A 21,718-nucleotide genomic window follows, 5' to 3' on the forward strand; every position below is an offset into this window, starting at 1 on the left:
ACAATCAATTGCTATCATTTTGAATACAAGTTTGAAAAGACTTTATTCCTAAATAAACATATTTGAGAAAATAGAGCTGAAAAAATATTATAGTTCTCACATATGATGATTTCATCTTCTCTGCCACCTCAAATACTTTAAGATGGCTTTGGCCATGTGAATTTAGTATCAACCCTCGGAGCTTATGAAATCTTCGTGATACAGATTCTCCACCCCTTTAGTAGTTCTGAGTATAATGTTTCCAATGCAGCACAGGGACTTCAGAGAGAAATTAAGACAAATTTGAAATGATACTGTGAATTCAAACAAAAATTCCTTCTTTCTTTTTCCCTATCACTTGCTCTCTTTTTCTTTTCTATTTGTTTTTTCTTTTCTATTTGTTTTTTCTCTTTTTAAAGGTTAACCAATTAAGTAGCTAACACTCTGCAAAAATGCCATCGAGGGCTGGAGGATCCAGAATCCTTAGGTACAAAAGGATTTTCTACCAATGTTCCTGCCTACCCTGAATTATCCTTTGCCTTTATCAGACTGCATCACTATCTTTACACTATTATTTTTTTTTTAACTCATATGTGGGCATGCTTATCTTTATCAAATTACGCGGCACCATACAAATTTACTAACCCCTATTTGCTAATACAATGATCTTTTAAATATCAGAGGTTTGCTTTCAAATCATTTCTAATTCTTTAGATTATGAGACATTTAGTACCAGAGACCTATAATTTTGAAGTGCAATGCAATTTCAAAATTGTCAAAATGAAAAACATTCATTTGTTCATGGTAATTTTTTCAACCTGCTCATTCAAAAGCAAACCGTCTAACGTTGGAATGCATTTACATTAGAATCATGTTACATTCTGCCCGTCTTACTGCCTCAAGAAATAAACGGATTTTAGGAGAATTTATTTAAGAGACATCTCTGTCAGAGGTGGGGCTCACATGGCTCTGTGAGGCTGCAACAGTTTACCAGAAGGAGTCAGGCCATAAAGAAAGAAGTGCTAGCATTGGGTGGGGCTGAATAGTTTGCATCTTTTCCCACTGTTTCTCACTGGTATCGCTTCCATGAAAATCAAGGGTGTGGGAATGTATGCCAGGCTAAAAAAACCTACACACGGCTTTGTGTGCCCAACACCCCCGACCCATAATATCTTTAGTTGTTTATCTTAATCAATGAAAGAGGCATCACACTATAATGTCTGAGAAAACTGTAGAGGAGCTAAGCAAACCAAAGAAATACCATGCTGGGGATCATATTTCTCCTGTCACAACAGTCTTTTCTCCTCAGGAAGAATACACTTAGCACGGAACCAAAAGGCATTTGCTGTCTAGCTGTCTCAAGATCATCCCCGAGCAAACATCTGGCCACAATCTTCGTTTTGCTTCACAATCCACCTTGCTTAACATTTCCTTTTAAACTCACCCATTCTAAAAATAAAATGACTCTCTCTATACCCAGTTCACACCAGAAGCATCCATCGGTGGCCACAATCCTCAACAATCCACATACAGAACACACCTTATCTCTGCTCACTTCACCGTGCTCTAGTCAATGAATCCATTATGAACCCGGGTTCCTTTCCTATTCTCAGAAAGCAGCAGTGTGCACCTGCCTCTTTAAAAAGCAATGTTTGGCACTGCTACAGTCTACAGTCACTCGTAAGGCTCTACGGGTTCCATAATCTCACTGAGATTACACACTAACACATACACACACATATCGAGATACAGACATTCTTAATTCTGCCAATTTACCTTTTTGGGTCTTTTTCTTCTCTGACTACTGCCATTGAACTTCTCTCCGCTGTCGCTTTTCTGAGCTGCATCTTCGTTCATCATTTTGAACAGTTTGGAAAGAAAATAGCTCTGCCATTAAACCCTGCTGCCTGCACAGACCACTAGCGAGTATGCACTTACTGGAGGAAAGCAGGAGGAGGAGGAGGGGTGGGGAAGGGGCGCGCGCTGGGAGGGTAAGGACGGTGACGTTGCCATGGCAGCAGCTGCCACAACTGTTTATCTGACTGCATTGTTAAATCTGATTCAACCAATTACCATCGGGACCGGTTACAATGCAGAAAGCCTGGAAAAAAGAATACCAGGGACTCGGATGATGTGGGGACACTGCTGGTTGGTTCTTGACACACCTTCAATTCGATCAGCTCTCAACCCACACACAAAACCTGCACTTAATTTTCTTCCTACAGGTACTTCAGCACAGAACAGACACAATGCATAATAAGAAAACTATAACAATCTTGATGTCTCTGAAACTGAGGAGATACATTTCAGCCAGTGAAGAGGCTACTCAAGGGAAAGGATTAGCTGTTAATATCCTAAAGTGCATGTAGGAAAGTTACAGTTTTAAGATGTTATTCACTTGGTTTCAAATGATAATCTTTCAAAACTCAGCTTAAGAATGACTTTTGTCACGGAGACTTGAAAACAGGTTCCCCATCAAGCAGGTAACACAGACCACTCCCGCCCCTGTGCCTCCTCTTCCCACTGTACCCTTCTGACAAGGCACCTGTAACATATCGCACAACTGTATGTTTACCCAACAGAAGCGTCTTAAGGCCAGGGAAAGTGTGTGTGTGTGTGTGTGTGTGTGTGTGTGTGTGTGTGTGTGTGTACATGCGTGCTTGGGTTGGAGGGAGATCACTGCATTTCCCAGAACCAAGCATGATATATTGAAGGCAGTTAGTCAAGGTTTGTCAATTTATATGTAAGACACTGGGTAATAGAAATACAAGAAATTCATGCAGTTAAAACATTTTATAAGTAATCTTAACCTAATTCTCCTTATTGACTGACAAATAAAACACAATCCCAGCTTTTAAGGAAATTATATATATAAAGTTCCAGAATTATTCTTGATAAGAAGAAAACAGGGTTGGTTTTTATCACAAGAAACCCAATTTCATCTTTTGGATCAAGGTGGCCATATCCGTATATTTGAACATATTAAATTGTGGATGCAACCAGTATTTTATACTAATACATATGCTAAACATTCATCCCTATTCCTAGAAAACAAACTCAAAGTATAATACACAGAATACTTAAATGTAAAAATAAAGTAAGGATCAGATCAGTGAGATAATGTATTTCAACACACTTTGAAAACTGAAGGTGCCTATGTCAATGTGTTGTTGTCGTTGTTGATCCTACCATTATTTCTACAAATACAGGTAATTTTCAACTTAGAAAAATTGACCTTAAAAAATGTTTCTAACATGAAAAGGGCTACCAAAATTGGGAACTCATCTTTTTAATAGACATGAAAAGAAAAACTCACCTTCCGTCCAGACTGCTACTGGGATTAATCTTCCTCTCTGGCTTACCACCCTAAAGACATTTGTCACATCTTCATCTCGAGTCAACTGAGTCTTGCTGCCCCTTACTCTCTCCACCCTCCTTCCTCTTGAGCGGATACACCCACCACCAATGGTGTCTTGGATCCCACAGCCAGGCAGGGGCACTGGGCCTCTTTTTTATGAAACAAAATCCTACAGGGACTTGTACAAAAACCTCGGGAACTCAATTCCCACTGTTGTCAGAGCTCTGCCAGAAATCCCCCATGGTATCCTAATCCTCTGCTAGCCCTTCAGCTATTCCACTTATTCCCTCACCCATCCCCACTGGGGCCCCCTTACTCAAGCTTTCTCAGGAGCACCCCCAGCCTGGAAACTGGATTCATCTAAACAATAAATATCTATTGAACATTTACCATGTACCAGGAACTAAGCACTAGGGATAGACTGTCCTAACCACTGGGGGTATAATGGTCAACAAAACTGGCAACATTTCCACTATCATGGCGCTTATATTCTTACAGGGGAACTAAGACACTGGTAAGTGGTAAGTGCTACTGGGAAAATAAGTTTAGGATAAGGAGTGATGGGAGACAGGTGCTACTTTAGGTACGGTGTCGAGGAATGCTCTTTAAAAACACGAATGAACTCAGGGACCAAGTCAAGCAATTACCTGGAGTAAAAACACTCTAGCCAAGAAGAACAGCCCTCCAAAGTTCTGAAATGGGAATTTCTTGGCACATATTTTGGGGAAAAAGTGATATCACCAAAAGGGGAAAAGAAGGAAAAAGGAAAACTTTTCTAGCAACTGGATCAATAGAAGAGATGTGTTACTAACACCCTTTACTCTCCAGTGACATCAAAATGTGTTTTTTAATCAATGGGTTTGGTGGACCAATTAGGAGCCCAATCACTGTAACATAAACTGAAAATAAGTGTACTTCACATTTCAATACTTCATGAATTAGAAACTTCTGATTAAGATGAGACAGGCTCTTATAACAGTGTCTTCTCTGCCAACACCCAAATATGTATACATGGCTTTAAATAGTCAGGTACAGGGGCGCCTGGGTGGCTCAGTCGGTTAAGCATCCGACTTCGGCTCAGGTCATGATCTCACAGTTCGTGGGTTCGAGCCCCGCGTTGGGCTCTGGGCTGACAGCTGGGAGCCTGGAGCCTGCTTCACATTCTGTGTCTCCCTCTCTCTTTCTGCCCCTCCCCTGCTCACACTCTGTCTCTCAAAAATGAATAAATGTTAAAAAAATTTCTTTAAATAGACACGTACAGGCCTCCAATTTTGACAATGAGTTATAACCTTCTGGATGTTCGGATGCTGTTCTGAAATATCATGTAGGCTCTTAGGCAATATATGTCTACTACAGAGTGAGAGTACGGCACAAACACTGTACCAGCAGACCACAGATGTCAACATCTACATTCAACGTGTAAAATGAAAACGCAGTAAGTAGGTAATTGAAACAGGTACTAGGAGTGCTATGTCCATCACAACAGTAGAAGGTAAATATTTTACATATAGAAAATGTCAATAAGACATTACAGTGTTGCAGGTGTTTGGGGTGGTCTTTTGAAGCTTTCAATCAATTTTTTGGTGCCTCACATTTGGGCACTATTCACTTTCTATCCTCACAGTGCAGGGTTTTGTTTGTTTATTTGTTTGCTTGTTTGTTTTTGTTTTGTTATGTTTTTTGAGAGAGACAGAGACAGTGCAAATGGGGAAGGGGCAGACAGAGAGGGAGAGAGAATCCCAAGCAGGCTCCACGCTGTCAGTGCAGAGCCCGACACAGGGCTCAAACCCATGGAACAATGAGATCATGGCTTGAGCTGAAACCAAGAATCAGACCCTTATTGAGCCACCCAGGCACCCTCCCCCCAATACTGCAGGTATTTTGTGGGCATGTGTTTCACTGGACTCTATAAATTCCTTGAAGACAGGATTAATGCCTATTTTCACATTCCACACAAAGCCTCATTCACAACATATACGAGGGGTCCAAGGATTACTTTTAAATGCAATAAAGAAACATTTTCGATATTTACCATCCAGTTTATATTTGTAGTTAAACTCCTAATGAGTAAATACTTCATTTCTTACATTTTCTTTTTGTGTACTTGATATCTAGGAGATACGCATAATAAGAGTTTTAAAGACATTTGAAAAATTAGAGCTGCTGCTGGCAAGATAGCAATGATGATAATACCTTACCTTTGTAAAGCATTTTATAATGTATACGATTTTTATCTCCTAGGATAAAAGCTCCATGAAGACAAATCTTTGTCGGGTGTCACTGATACATCTCATGCACTTATAACAATCCTGGCATATGACACACACTCAAATATTAAGTGACTTTATAGGATTCTCATAACCACACAGGGAAAGGGTTAATATCAATCACAGTACAGGTGAAAACATTGAAGTAAACTCAGTAATTTTTTTTTTGGTGACTTGCCCAAGATAACAAAGTTAATAGAATACAGAGCTAAAGTTCGGATTCTAAGGCCACTGTTCTTTTATTAAATCATGGCTGACTTAACAAAGTGCACACTTTAATAAAGTGCGGTCAGATGAGCAAAGACCAAGATGGAAAATGCCAAGAGCAGAAACCACAGTCAGATGACAGTGACCCAAGTAGAAAAAGGAAATCTTTATTGTTTTATGCTAAGCATATTTAATAGGCATGGGGTTTTAGAGGTGCTTATATTAATTTTAATATGCCTACTTTTATTTTATTGAACCATCAGAGTTAATATTATTATGAAATGTGACACATACTACTTTAAAAAAAACTTGCAACATTATTTGAGTGGGGTAAATTTCCCTGAGGTATAAGCAGTTATGTCTTAGAGGTAGGTTAACTTCCAAAAGTTCCTTTATCAGTCAGAGTTGCCTGGTGTTAAATCCAGTTAATCTAGAAACAATGTGATAAATAAAGGCTTAGTTCTCTAAAACCTTCAAAAACAAAAACAAAAACAAAAACAAAACCCTTCAAAAGGCCTTCCTATTCACCATTACTTGTGATACAGTATCTTAACAGCTAGGCAGAGAGAGATTGGAAAGTGGTTCACCAGTTCATCTTTTCCTCTAGGCCACTGTCATACTTGAACTGTGTACCACAACCCTTCTCCCCCCAAAATATGTTTAAGCCCTAAATTTCAGTACCTGTATATGTGACCTTATTTGGGATTAGGGCCTCTGTAGATGTAATCATGTTAAGATAAGGTCATAACGGATTAGAGTGGGCCTTAATCCAATGACTGGTGTCCGTATAAAAAGAGGGAAATTTGGACACAGAGACACAGAGGTAAGACAGCCACGCGAAGACTCAGGAAGAAACTGGAGAAGTGTAGCTGTAGCCAGTGATGACAAATTGCCAGCAACCCACCAGAAGCAAGGAGGAGGTAAGGAAAGAGTCTTCTCTAAAGTTTTCAGAGGGAGGCTAGTCCTGATGACACCTTGGTTTCAGACTTCTACCCTTCATAACTGTGATAGAATAAGTTTTGTTATTTGAAACCACCCAGTACTTTGTTTTGACAACCCTGGGAAAGTAGGACAACCATATTTGCCAGCTACCTTTGCCACTGGGTGCAGCCTTGTGACTTAGTTCTGGCTGGTATAAAAGATGGAAGTGTATGCCACTTTCAGGGCTAGCTAATGCAACCCTCCCATGAGTGATCTTCTTTCTTTACCCACCGACTGGCTGAAAACAGAGGAAGACATAACCTAGAAGGTGGAAGAGTAACAGGTTGGAAAAAAGCCTGAGTCCTTGAGTCACTGTGTGGAGCAGAGTCTCTCTTCTTCCCATTCCCTCCTCCATTGACCCTCAGTAGACATGAGTAACTTCTTCTCATGAGTGTTTTGTCACTGAGACTACAGCGCTATTTGTTACAACAGTTGGCTTATGGTACCTAACCATGTCTACCTATGTTTCCCAGGGAATATGTACTTACACTTCTATTTTGGGTTGCCTGTTCTATCAATGATACTCTCAGTGCATCAAAGCCTTTAGCCATTGGAAATGGATCCTATGTCCAGGAGCAAAGGTGCTACTCTGATAAAAAAAAAAAAGGACCACAAGTAATTAGAGAGGAATCAGAAGAGATGAAGAGAAGAATATTATTGATTAGGGGTGGGTACAAGAAAGGGATACCTGATAGGTCTCGGGGGATCACAATCTCAAAGCAGCCTGTGCCCACTCTCCTTTTTCTCCTATCTCTCTTCCTGGATAAATCCTTCCTTTTCCTATTTCCAGATGCCATTGCTTCTGACCCACTGAGAATGAAAACACAGAATGCTTGCTTCTCTTTGGCAAGCATTTAACTTCTGGATGTCCTCTAATGATTCTTCTTTCTCTCTCTCTTTTTAAATAGTTTTGTTATCAATGGGAAAAACATGAAGGGTTGGGGCGCCTGGGTGGCTCAGTCAGTTGAGTGTTCAACTTCAGCTCAGGTCATGATCTTGCTTTCATGGATCTGAGCCCCGCGTCGGGCTCTGGGCTGATGGCTCAGAGCCTGGAACCTGCTTCAGATTCTGTGTCTCCCTCTCTCTCTGCCCCTCCCCTGCTTGCACCGTGTCTCTCTCTTGAATCTCAAAAATAAAATAAAACATTAAAAGAATTTTTTTTTTAAAAAAAGAAAGAAGACATGAAGGAAAGAGAGCAAAGGAAAAACATAGTTTCTCAAAGTTCACCATACAAGTCCTAGAATGCATTGGGGTGTGTAGCCAGAGTTGTGCTCAGATCCACTTCCAGGCCTCAGGGCTGCTCTCTTCTGGTGCCTTTCTTGAATTGCTGGGTGTACTGCACAGGTCTTATTTGATGCAATTTCTCTTCCACAGGAAACCTAGGCAGACTCTAACAATTACACTTCCTTGGAAGCTGAAGTCAGGCTCATGGGCCGGGCAGGAGACTTTTTCTTTTTTACCTCACAGTTAATTGCAGTTCCACCATCAGCATCAGCAGGAAGTACTTCCTCTCCTTCCTTGTGATCTGTTCCTTCTTCTCATCTAGGAGCTCCCCTTCCATTGTTCATGTATTTCTTTATTCAAACAACAGATACTTTATTGGGTGACTGACTACTATATGTCAGGCCTCATGCTTGATATTGGGGTTCTGTAAAAATTAGACAAGTTTTCCCTTAAAGAGCTTAAAATCTAAAAGTGGGACAATCATTGAATTGCAAGAGCAAGGACTCTATCTACAGGGGATGTCAAGTGCATTATGGAAGGACCAGACAGGGATATCCAACCTAGTCTAAAGAGCAGGACATGTTTCTAAGAGGAAGTAACTCAAATATTGAGAAGATGTGACTGTTAAGTAGGAATTATCTAAATGGAAAGGAAGGTATAAGGTGGGGTTTGGGAGGAATGATCCAAGAAGGAACAGCAAGGGTAAATGCGCTCCAGTAGGAAGGAACATGGCACTGGCATAACTGAGACAAGGTGCATGTGGTTGTATAGTACTCCCTAGGTGGGCCTGCAGTAGTGACTCCATCCTAGGCCATAATGTAGCACCAAATGTGCCTGTCCATAGACTGGTTATTGTTCCATGTAAGTATCCATGTGTGATATCTAATCATTATTATACAACTTGCAAACCACTAGTAAGATGGCCCTGTTGGCTTATGGATGTTAAAAGCAAGTGGTGTGGCCAGAAAAGGCTGAGTTTGCAACCATGTAACTTATCATTTCCTTAGGTTCGTGGATCATGTTTGGAGATAGAAAAAAACCAACCCATACTCTGGACAGGAAAAATTCCATGACCACAAAACTGAGCATGCTTCCCAGGAAGAACTAGGACACTTAAGAAGCCATATCCAGCAATTTCTCTGTCTGACGTCACCAAGTCTTCTGGTAAAAGCATATCCATTGTGCTTATTGCAACACATTTATACCACAACAAAGTATTCATATTCACTAAGCTGCCACCTCAATCTTCCGAGGGACAACTCCAGGCTACTGCAAACTGAAAGGTGAGGGGGGCAAGAGAAGTGTCAGAGGTGTAGGGAGAGACTAAAGAACAGAAAGTTCAGTAAGCCATGTTGAGGGTTTGGGATTCAGACTGAAAAGCCACACGAAGCCATTTTTCATGGTTTAAGGAGAGAAGTGAAATCATACGATCTGGTGGTCTTGTTTTTGTTTTAATATAAAGAACTATTGTGTGGGAACCAAACAGAGAATGGATATGAAGAGATGTGTTTAAGAGGCTCTATCAGCAGTCTGGGAGAAGAAAAGATGGTGACGGAGTGGACAGACGCACTGTTTAGTCTGTCACTGCGAACAGTGTTCCATTCATAAGTCCTAGGAAAAAGTAAGAAGCATGCAGAGGGCAGTGGGGAGGTCTCCTGCCTAAATAGCAAGGGGAAAGAGAGTTCATCTTCATTAAAGTCTGGTATTGGTAAGAGGCCTCAAAGAAAATTTTCTAAAGTCCATTTCTTTTAACAAACGAGGAAACAAAATTCAGAAAGATTAGAGATTGCTCTCAAGGTTCCACAACTAGTTAATGGCATAGGGAAGTTTGGGATCATGCCACCTCAGTGAGCAGCCTTTCCACATGGGTGAACTTAAAAAGCCTATGTCAAATCTTATCTATTATTATTTGAAATTAAGGAGCCATCAGCTTTTGCATAAGGTGTAACAGACCAGAGAGAAATTAGTCCACTCCCCCAAGGAATGATTGGGAAGAATGACCCTTGTTTCTTATGTAAATATGGTGTGTGTCCTGCCAGGGATTGGAGTGAACTCAACAAACGTTTCCTTGAGATAGATCTTAAAGTAGCAGCAACAATTGATTAGGGACCTGCTTCTTTCGCTTTATGCCAGTCTTACATAAGGTTTACAAAGGAGGTATTTGGTTGCAAAATGTACCATGCCCAACCCAAAAAGACAGTTTTTGGAACCCACGACATACAATTTTAGCACCTCAATCCACCTGAGACACGAAATTATTAAAATTAGCATAATGATTAATTATAATCTCATTTTACATAAACACTAGCAACAGTATTTTAGATCAAATGTAGAATTCCATGGGGGAATAATATAATGTGGGTAAGCTCACCATGTACATGTTCCTGTCTAGGTCAGTTTTTTAGGACACGCTGTTACCTGCTTGCTCTACTACAGGGTAGCTCTGCTCAGTCTCCAGTGATATTAGTTCTTGAAAATAGCTGTTATAATTGGGTTTCCCTGTAGATGCAAATGAATGGCACATTGGGGTAGGTTGTGTCCTTGACAGACATATTTTTTCCAGTGCAACTGAACTTTATTACTGTAAATATTTTAAATCTTAAACCATCTTGAAAATGGCAAATGTTTTTGCTTCTATTAACTATGAAGAGAGAGTATGTGTCCATTTATAAATACCGAACATAGAAAGCATCCAGAGCCTCCATATTTAAGTTTTATATAAATGTAAAATCATATTTTAAAAAGATGTGTAACCATGGTGGTAACGGAAGTGACAAAAACACAAAGATTATGATGTAGAAGGTAATTTAGAGACCATGGCATCTACCTTTCAGGAAATGTAAAGTACCAAGTCAATTAAGGGCTCTGCCATATTTTACTGTTCAAGGAAGCCCCGGGGCCCATCTAGACTCAAGTAGTAAAGAAATGGACTCCACTTTTTTTTTAATATGAAATTTATTGTCAAATTGGTTTCCATACAACACCCAGTGCTCATCCCAACAGGTGCCCTCCTCAATGCCCATCAGCCACCCATCCTTCCCTCCCACCTCCCATCAACCCTCAGTTTATTTTCAGTTTTTAAGGGACTCCACCTTTTGATGAGAGGGGGTGGACAGGTCACATCGCAGAAGAACATATGGGATGGGAGCCATCTTGGAAAATGTAATCTGCCACAGATGGCTAGCAAGTAAAGTAGGCCATGAGGGAAATGAAGTATAAGGGCTGACTTTGCATACTATAAACACAGTCTTTTCCCAAATGAGCAGACTCTGCTAGCTAGAAATACACCGTTCTGCATATTTTTTTTTTATAAACAAGGTTATCAATGTCAGTTTCTGGAATGATTTACTACATATTACTGGGTCAAACTCTACTATTTCCTCTCAAAGTAAAGTCTCTATTGATCTCTGAAGATGAGTTTCATGTATCAGATTTTCTGAACATGAGCCATTGTATCTAATACATTCACCGAAAGTACTGTATATTTGAAGTATGGCTTCTTTTGCACTTTTCTCTTTACTCTCACCCTCTTTGCACTGTCCTCTCTTACCACTCTTGCACCCGTTCTATCCTTTTAAACAATATAAATATGATTTTAAAACACAAATTCTACTGCACAAAAAGTTATTTTAAAAAAGCCTACAAAGGCAATAAAAGTAAAATAGGTTAGAACTAACTTGAAATAATGTCCAAAGAGAGACATACAGGGCAGCCATATTCATTGTTAATTATATGTTAACATATATGTTAATTATATGTTAGCTTTAAACCCAACACCAAGAAAATGATTAAACATACATTAGAGTTGGAGGCAAGATTATTAGCTTGTTAACCATACTGTTACCACATACCCAAATTTAGTCTTTAGTAGTGATTTGTGTAGATGTTGGCTATTATGTTTCAGACCTTAGCAAAACCTATGTATCTGATGGGTTCCCTTTGTCATTCAATTTTTATGATGTCTTCTTCTTTGTAAGCCTCACATTTACTGTTTCGAGCTTAGAAACAAAACTAAAACAGACAATGTCTATTCTAATTATTCAATCTGCTTAATTCCCAAGTGCTGGAAGCCAAGCTATCCCAGCCTGAGTGGCAGGGCCTGGGCTGTGGACAGATTGGTGACTTCAAGGCGGCCCACCGACAGTGAAGCTTCTTGTACTCCCGCTTTTAGGTAATTTGGCCTTAAAACTACCTGGGGTATTGTCTGTTGGGGAATTGCCCTCGACAGCCCCTCTGGGAAAAGAACCATTAGGAAAGAAAATAAGGTTCCGCAAGAAATTGTGCGGCCTTACATTTAGTCCTTGCCATCCCCTATGGAGACTCTTCTACTTACAGGAAGGATAGCCTCATAGATTTGCCAGCAAAGAGGACCTGTAAAGGAGAGACATATGGATTTGAAAGCCTCACTCCGGCAACTAAGGAGTGTATCTCTGGGCACAGGTGACTTCAACCCCTAGGCCCACCTGGCCCCCCAGAGGCATTCCAGATGATGACTGAACCTAGTCGGTTAAGGTACAGAATGGTTCATTGGTTCCTAGGTGCATTGTCTCTCTGAGAATGTATGAGGCATGGGTTTCTAAGGCTTTTTCAGCCCCTTCCTGGCACCTCAGACCGAGGCAAACACATTGTTCTTCTGGCCTCATGTGGTTAGGAGGTCATGTCCCTGTAACCTTTCCACTTGAGGTATTGAGAAATGGAGGGCCTTTGACGCGAACAGCAAAGCAAATGCTTTATAGACTATAGATAATTATAGATAAACACAGATGCATAATGGAATAATGTAAGAAATTAATCAATAATCAAAGGGTATGTGGGAATATTACAGGAAACTCACCATGTTATTTCTTAAAGGTTGTTTACACATAGGAACATTTTCAAAATTAGGTAATGTTAGAAAAACATAGATGATGTATGCTACAAGGAAATCACTAGCATATATAATGCCACGTTTACTACAATAAATCAGCCAGTTCAACACTGCTGTTGTCTGTGTCCATTTTTATTTTAGTTTTCATTTTTTATTTAGTTTTTTTATTTTAGTTTTGTTTTATTTTCACCGACGCCATTCTTCCTTCAGGAACCCCTGGTTGCTGGAGCTGGTCTCTGGCAACCAAGAACAAAATGTTTGGAGCCTTGATAATATGGTAAGAATCAGACCTGGAAAGGAAGTTTCCAAGTTCAGGTAGGAAGAAGCATCTTCCTCCAGAAAGTTCTCCAACTCACACAAGCAAACTTCAGGGACCAAAGTATGGTGAAGCCATCCATTTTGGTCACATTGACTATCTACACAAATTACCACATAATATGTGTTTACCAGCTTATCCTGCATAATTGTTCCCAAAATAACCTTTTCCACCCTATAAATTTACAAAAGCAATTTAGAATATAACAACAATACTATATTCAATGCTGTATAGTTTGTCATGGATGAGAGCAAGTACCACTTCACAAATCCTATCGGTGAACCCCAGGATAGTAATACCACACTCAGATCTTAAGCTGTTCAATCTAAAACTACAGTCTGAGTAAAAACTGATATACAACATTTCGAATTTTATTTATACATAGCCAATTATCAGCTTTTTTCCCTGGCCCATAAACCTCTACACCTAGTATGTGTCAAGAACTGTGAAGTGTCTCAGATCCTACTTACAACCTAACAAGTTGGTCTGCTGTATTTTTATGGATACTGCCAGAAGATATGAGACTCCTGGGTCAGAGACAAAGAACTTCATGACTCACAGCATAGCATGGCCATCAGCATACTCATGTCAGTTTTCCTTTCAATTCTCACAGAATTGAGATGTGGTCCAGAGGGATATGGTCTAAATGGATGCGTGCACAATCAGTGGGTTGAACAGAAAAGAGGAACCCTGACTTTAGGACACCTGAATCTTTTATAGTAGGCAGTAAACATATTGGTGCTTTGCTACAGAGGAAGCCATTACCTTTATTATACTGGATAGTAAGCATGCTTCTCTATCTTCCAAGGCTGTTTGCTATACCAACTTCCTTGAGAAACTAATCTGGAACAAAGTCAGTGCCTTGGCTTGCAAGATGTACAGAAATGTAAGAAGCCCACAGATAATTCTCTCTTCAACAGGAAGTTTCAAAAAATACAGGTTATCCTACAGTTGAAGAGATAAATGCCAAAATGCCCTTCGTGACAGTCTAAATTTAAATGGAAACTAAGCAAGATTTCCTGCATATTCTCTGCAGTCATACATATATGTCTGTGAGGTAAGTTTTTAACAGTTAGCTTATATCATTTGGAAGATTTCACACATTATCTGTAGTTTTGCCAGAACCACTATGGCATACAATAAGGAAAAAGAGTTTGAAAGTCAGTACATGTAGGTTTAAATCCCCATGTTGTCATTAACAGCCATTTATTCACAACATGTCCTATAATTTACCTGGGCTTCACTTTCTATATCTCTCCTAATGTGTGATCATTCTCTTATTTTTCTCTAAGATACTTTTCTGTATCTTTTTTTTTTACTGCTAAAAGTCCTTGAATCTACAAACCTACACTTTATGGGGGAAAATAACTCAAAGAGAATTTAATGAGCAGATTAAATAGCCAGTGATACAATAGCAAACAGAATGTCATATTGCTGTCTTCATTTTCAATGAGCTTTTCTTTTTCCCACTAGAAGATGAATGATGCTACAGAATCTAACTTTTCTCAAGGTCAACAAATCAAGTTGGAAAATGAGGAAAAGAGAAATACTAACATTTATGGCACAAACTATTTAGACCTTGAAAGCAAATCTGGCACTTGTACAAATGCTGTGGAGTTTTACCCACCAGTTTGGACAGAAATTCGAAAGTGTCCAGTAGGCTTGAAACTGTAGTCACCTTTCCCTTCTCTCTTTCCAGTCTCTCATACCCAGGAAACAAAACCTTTTGTTTCTACTTTGGAAACACATCTTACCTATTCCTGCCATTCTATTTCTATCACCGCAGCACCACCTCTTTCTCTCTCCTATCTGAACTATTTTAATCAACAGGATTTGCTGTCTCATCACCTTCAGGTTTCCTCCTCAAATCTGACCTTCAGACTGTTGCACTTTTATTCTTCATAGAACATTTTTTTCCACTCTTGAATATCCTCAGAATAAATTTAAGCATTCCAATTATTGCTCAAATTCATTTATACATTCCTGTCTCCAAGGTGGCCTATGAAAGCAGATAGGTAAACCAAAATATAATGTGATCAGATTTTTATTAAGGAAATGCTACCAGAGCTTCTGGGAGGAGCATCAAATCCTGAGTTGGTGGGTCAGTGAAAAATTCCCACTTTGAAAAAAAAAAATACCTACTCTTACTTTTTTCCTTCTCTCTAAAATGTACACAACTCAAGTCCCAAATTGACCATGGAGCTTTTTCTAACAACAAACCACATCAAACTTTCCTTCTCTCGAGATCACTATGCCACTTCTCTGCATTAATCACACAAACTAGTTAACTGCTGAATATGCATCTGTTTTGTATGCCCAACTAGACGCCTTGCAACATCAAATAAAATAACCCTGGATAATCCAAGACAACCTCTCACCATAAAAAAGATATTTTTTGATAAGTACCTTTTTATCCTGGGTGCAAGGTGCTGTTGGTATTTGTTGTTTCCTCTACAAACTCATAGTAGCTAGAACAGTAGAACAGTAGAAGAGCCTATCTAGAAAAAACAGGTGGACTGACTTCTTTCTCTTAGCGTAATACTCTCCAGCTCCACTCATGTTGTTGCAAATGGCAATATTTTATTCTTTTTTATGGCTGAGCAATATTTAATTATATACTATTTAAAACATAAATATAAATATATTTTAATATATTTATTAATGAAATAAATATAAGTATAAATATATTTTAATATATTTATTAATAAAATATAAGTATAAATATTTAAATATATATATATATCTCTCTCTCTCTCTCTCACATCTTCTTTATCCATTCATCAGTCAATGGACACTTCAGCTGTTTCCATAATTTGGCTATTAATATGTTAATAATGTTGCTATAAACATCAGTCAGAGAAAGACAAATACCATATGATATCACTCATATGTGGAATTTAAGCAACAAAACAAATGAGCAACGGAAAACAAGAGAGAAAGAGAGAGAGGCAAATCAAGAAACAGACTCTTACTACAGAGAACAAACTGATGGTTACCAGAAAGGAGGTGGGTGGGGTGATGGGTTAAATAGGTGATAGGGATTAAGGAGTATACTTATGATGAGCACTGGGTGATATATGGAAATGGTGAATTACTATATTGTACACTTGAAACTAATATTACACTGCATGTTAACTGGAATTTAAATAAATTTTTTTTTAAAACAAGTGGGTATGAACCTTAGAAAAATGGTTGTGTTCCCAATTTTGAATACATTCGGTCCTAGAAACTATGTTAGATATGACTTGATACGTTTCTAGATAATCCACAAAGTTCCTTGTGCTCCCCAAAACAGTTTTCAATTATATCTAAACTGCCATTTTAAATATGTCTTCTATAGGAAAATGAAATTCATACTCCACTAGAGATTCCAAAATACATGTCCTCATCATGGTAGTGGAGAAAAGTGGAGAGAGGGATTTCATTAGGTGAAAAAGAATCTAGTAATTTATTCATTCTCTACATTTACCCAGAAAGATTGTCAATACCCCTTCAGCAAACATTATTGTATATCTGCTAAGTGCCAGGTTCCTTTCTCCATTCTAGATACACAGATAATTAAGACATGATGCTTACCCTTAAGGGTATGCATGAAAAAGCATCCTCATTGAGAACTCTCTGTTCGGCCTTCACTTTAACCTAGGAGGGTTAAAACCACCCCCAGGAGATTCCCTTATATTGGCTGCAGTCTTTTCTTATCAATATTTCTGGTAGTACTCATCACACGGCAGGCAGTGTATATTTCTTAATCAATTTAATAGATTGCAGATAAATCAAGACTATTTAGTTATTATTAGTTGAACTGGAAAACTCCATCTGGTTATAAGTTAAACAAAAATACAAACGGCAGAGATTCCTCTTCTTGGCCCACCTAAAGAATATTTGTAACATAATTTAAACTGATCGTGACTCCCTCTCGTGGTATAATTTTCATCTTCAGATATACCCCATCTTCAAGGTTTTCCTGTTCTACCATTCAACCTCAGTCTTTTAAAGCCTCAGGGCACCTGTGTGGCTCAGTCCGTTAAGCTTCCAACTTTGGCACATGGTTCATGAGTTCAAGCCCCATATCTGGGTTCTGTAATTACAGCTCAGAGCCTAGAGCCTACTTCAGATGCTGCATCTCCTCTGCTTGTGCTGTTTCTCTCTCTTTCAAAAATAAACATTAAAAAAAGAGAGAGCTTCTTCCTCTTGAACTTTTTTGATGATTCCAAGCAAACTACTCATTCCATTCAGCTAGCTAATTTGGCATGGCAGCACACTCACAGAAAAACAGAACCAGTAAGAAAAGAGATGGTCTCCCAAATCTACCTACCAGGTCTGGAGATTTGGCCGGGAGTGGAGGTCCAGCCAGCACGCCACAACACACTCTTCAGGATCATTAAGACTGCCTTTCCTGTGACTCAGACAAATCAGGCATCCAAGGTGTGGAAAGAAGACAATGTGGGAGAAAGAATCAAGGCAAGTGACTGATGGAGGTTGTCGATACAGGGGTCAGGTGCTAGTAAGAAATGGGCAGTTAGATTGTCCCTAAACTGCTGCCTGTCACAGAACCTATACTCCTAGAACCAACGGAAAATACCCCCTTAGTTTGTTTTTTATCATAAATAATCACGCATATGGCAGGGTTTCTTGATAATGTTGGATAAGGCAGTAGTGAAAATGACAATGTTCATCTAACCAAACTTGAAATCAAATCCACAGACTTCTTTTTCAAATCGTCAGTTAACATTATTAGAGAAAGAAATCTCTCTTCTCCAAAAATGTAATAAGATCATATAATATCACAAAGTGAGCATTTGATGTGGAGAAGTTTTGTTTTATTTTTTAAGCATTTCTTAGATTTAATTGCCTAAAGAGAACTGTTTTGCATATCATGCCATTATAGACAATGAGTTTTTGGTTTGTTCTATAGGATGAGTCGTCAGGACACAAGAATCCCATTCCTGGATGGACCACAATTACAACTGTGGGCAAATCACCTGAATCTCTGTGCCTTTATTTCTAGAAAGTTAGACTACAGGTATGATTTCCAAGGTTGTTCTACGAACCTATAACTCTGATATATACTCAGCCATCCTTACCTTATATAATACAAGATGGTGATGTCATCCTGTGTTACATTGGTGGCCACATGTTGTTCCTTGGATCTTTATCATGTTTCTCAATTCCAGACAATAAGCAGCTTTCCAAACACAGGAAAGTGTAATCTAATTTAAATGGCCCAAGTGGGCAAATAAAGCAGTATCTGTGATTCCACAAATGTGTATGCATATGCTTTCCCTGATACTGGACGCTGTTTTGTGGTATAGTGAATGTCAGCGGGATCCTCTTCTAAAACTCTTTCCAAAATTTGGTTCTTCGGGAGGAACTCATTACTTTCACAGATCAGACAAGAATGTTTCACCTGGCTGCCAGTAGATGTTTTCAGAAAGGATATATCTACAAGTATTTGAATGAGTATTCAAATTCAGCCTAGGAACACTGTCCTATCAGAAGGAGAACATTACAGGGTGACTGTCTCTTTGGATAATATAATACAAGTGAGATTACTCAATTATAAAAGAGAACCTTCCTTCTCTCTAAGCTGATTCTTAGGTCTTTCACTAGTATCATTGACAGTGGAAAATAGAAGAAACTACCTTAGGCGATATCTCTTAGTTATGTTACAGTCTGACTCATTGCAAAGATGAAGGTGGGAATAAAGAATAGTTGGCAATAGAGAAAAAGACTCAAACAAGAAAGATTGATATTGCATTTCTCTGGGATCCCTTTTATGCTAAGAAAATGGAGTTCAGTTCCCCGATGAGAAACCAAACTGGAACCGTAGCACTTAACATGCAAAGGTGACTTTACCTAGACTATTGTCCTTAATGTACACCATAACCCTCTATGAAGAGGTTCTCCTGTTTCATATGGGAGGGGACCTGTGGCTCCAAGAGGTTACTAATCCAGGCAAACCCCACTTGGTGGAGGGAAGGGAGGGTGGGGAGAGGCTGCAACGCAGACTCTTTAGTTCCCATTCTGACTTTCCACATGCTCCACATTTAACCCATGCTCTTGACTCTCCACACCGTTTGTGCCCAGGTCTGGGACAAATTCGTGGAACAATAGGTTTTCCATATGTAGAAACCAATTGGAAAAATAGAAAAAGAGAGAGAGAGAAAGAGATGAATTCAAAACAGTCATTGTTTTTCTCCCTCCAAAAACTGCAGACACATGATTTAAGTTGCATATATTTATCAAATAGTGTATGTAGCCAAAGAGTAGTACAGTAAATAGAACTATGAATTAGAGTCAAACATCATACTTTGATTTATGTGTGATAACACTAACATTCCTGCCATGGATGTCTGGGATGCTTTGGTTTCAGAAGTTCTTTATTTTTCAAGTACTCTATCGGGCTCACAGAAGAGTTCAACTACAACTTGATAATGTAGTAACTGCATGCAATTGTGACTACCTCAAAACATGCCGTGTCTAACTTCAGTAAATGCAAATGTTTTGTTTTAGAAAAGAAAAAAAATTAATAAGGCACATATAGGTTGACAGCAGTTTTTGCATACCCTTGCATGTGATATTAAAAATTTCCCTGTTTTATTCATCATGCGTCCCCCATGTACTAAATAATGGGAGGAGGGCGTTCAGTTGGGATTTCCCAATTCTTCTTTAATGAGAGGCTTCTCCTAGCTACCTAATGCTGAATCCTGCAGTTACATCTGTGCAACTCTGATAACAAAAGAACAAAAGAACAAACTACTCGTCTGTCTACTTTAAGGTTTCATCAGGGATAACACCAAGTCATCAAGCCAAACCAGAATACCAAAAAAAGAAAAAAAAAAAAAAAGAGAGAGAGAGAGAGAGAGAAACAAGGTGGGGGATGGGAGAGACAAAATAATATCTTTATTTTTTAATTATATTTCCATGATTGAGCAAACCTCATTTTAAGTGGCTCCTATCCCTTAGGAAGAAGTTGATAGTCAAATCATTCCAGCTTACTAATAAGCAAGAAATCAGCCCATCTGCCCATTATTCTGCAACAGTCCCCAGGGCATTCTCTCTCCTTAAATAAATAAATCCAAGGCAAGATGAATGGATGGTTCAGAGAAAGACAAATATCTCCAAACAAGATGAAATAAAGAGAAATATTGAACTGAATAATAAATCAATTACAAAATTAAAATTTTTTCTAATGTATCTCTATAGAAGTCTCAACATTAACAATGTTGCCTAATTCTTCTTTTGTTTATTTTAGTTAAAATTTACAATTCATTTCAAAGACATTTTGGCAAACTTCAAAATATAGTCACAGAATTGGCAGACTAGACAATTCAAGTCATCTGCTAAGTATTTTTCAAGCAAGTAAATATCTCAAATCTTAAGGAAAAACAACCATTCATTATCTTAGTCAAGCTTTCCAGGATGGTAATTTCACTATTCTCTTTGTCTTTCTAATATTTATTACTCACATAGTCACCAAAAATATCTTTTTACTTTCACTGAACCCATTTTCTGTTCATCTCAGTATAAAAAGGAAAGGACCAACCTCTCCCTCATCCAAAACCAAAAAATAACTCTTCCTGTACTTAAAAGCATCTACATGATTAATTTTTAGCTTACCTTTTTTTTTTTTTTTTTAATTTTCTGGCTAGAACCATCCTAATTTCTTAAACCTGTACTCATGAGTGACCTCCTTTTTCTTTCTTTTCTATCATTTGGATTACATTTTTTAAAGTTTTGTTTATTTATTTATTCTTTTTTTTTTTTTTTTTGAGAGAGAGAGTGCGCAAGTTTGCAAGGGACAGAGAGAGAGAGAGAAGCGGGGCTCAGCTGGGGCACCTGGGGCTCATGTTCAGCAGAAGCAGGGATTGAGCTCACCAGATGTGGGACTGGATCTCATGAACTGTGAGATCATGACCTGAGCTGAAGTCAGATGCTTAACAACTGAGCCCCCAGGCACCATGGATTACATTTTAACCACTCTGGAGTTTTACCTTTTAGTTCGTAAAGCACTTTAGCAATTCACAAACACGGAATTAGTAAAACCACAGTCAGCATGGTGCAGGCATTTTTAAACAATGGCAACATATTGCTAACGCATATTCAGCTTTTTTCCAGATTCATTTCTTATGCTGAGTCCGATCCTGTATTCGCATTATAAAGGGCACCATACTTCTCCGCATATAATTTTTATTCTGTTTGCAAAACTATTTGAATTTTTATTTCTATCCTTTGGGGTTTCACCTAATTTAAACATTAATACAAATCTGACGGACATATTCCAGATTCTTTTTTCCAGGTCATCTGTAAAGATATTAAATCAAGTGACCTCAACCCCCATCCCATTACTTGATACCTCAGAAGAAGGGAACTGAACTAATGAGAACTGCCTAGGTGCTTACTTCAGTTCTCTTCTCTTCTCAACAGGTCAGCCAGGCTAGAGAGGACCACCTTGTTTAGAAAACTATCAAATGAGTCAAATATAAGATTTTCCATTCTCTGGATGGCTGATCCCTCCC

At 38.7% G+C, this 21,718-nt stretch overlaps 1 protein-coding gene across 14 annotated transcripts in view; it reads right to left on the minus strand.

Moving 5' to 3' along the window:
- Window positions 1-21,718, minus strand: part of ANK2 (ankyrin 2) — a 674,296-nt gene that overhangs the window by 343,905 nt on the left and 308,673 nt on the right. For 3 of the 14 annotated variants that reach the window (XM_027063052.2, XM_027063137.2, XM_027063058.2), the window contains exon 1: window positions 1,756-10,938. The exons of 3 other annotated variants lie outside the window; for them this stretch is intronic. In XM_027063052.2, coding sequence (XP_026918853.1) covers window positions 1,756-1,839 — 84 coding nt within the window. In that variant the 5' untranslated portion in view covers window positions 1,840-10,938. Of the gene's footprint in view, window positions 1-1,755; window positions 10,958-21,718 lie in introns of those variants that run through there. 8 more of the 14 variants (XM_053217044.1, XM_027063142.2, XM_027063132.2 and 5 more) reach the window with 5 other exon arrangements.

The sequence above is a fragment of the Acinonyx jubatus genome, chromosome B1 (assembly GCF_027475565.1).
Source record: "Acinonyx jubatus isolate Ajub_Pintada_27869175 chromosome B1, VMU_Ajub_asm_v1.0, whole genome shotgun sequence".
Taxonomy (NCBI): domain Eukaryota; kingdom Metazoa; phylum Chordata; class Mammalia; order Carnivora; family Felidae; genus Acinonyx; species Acinonyx jubatus.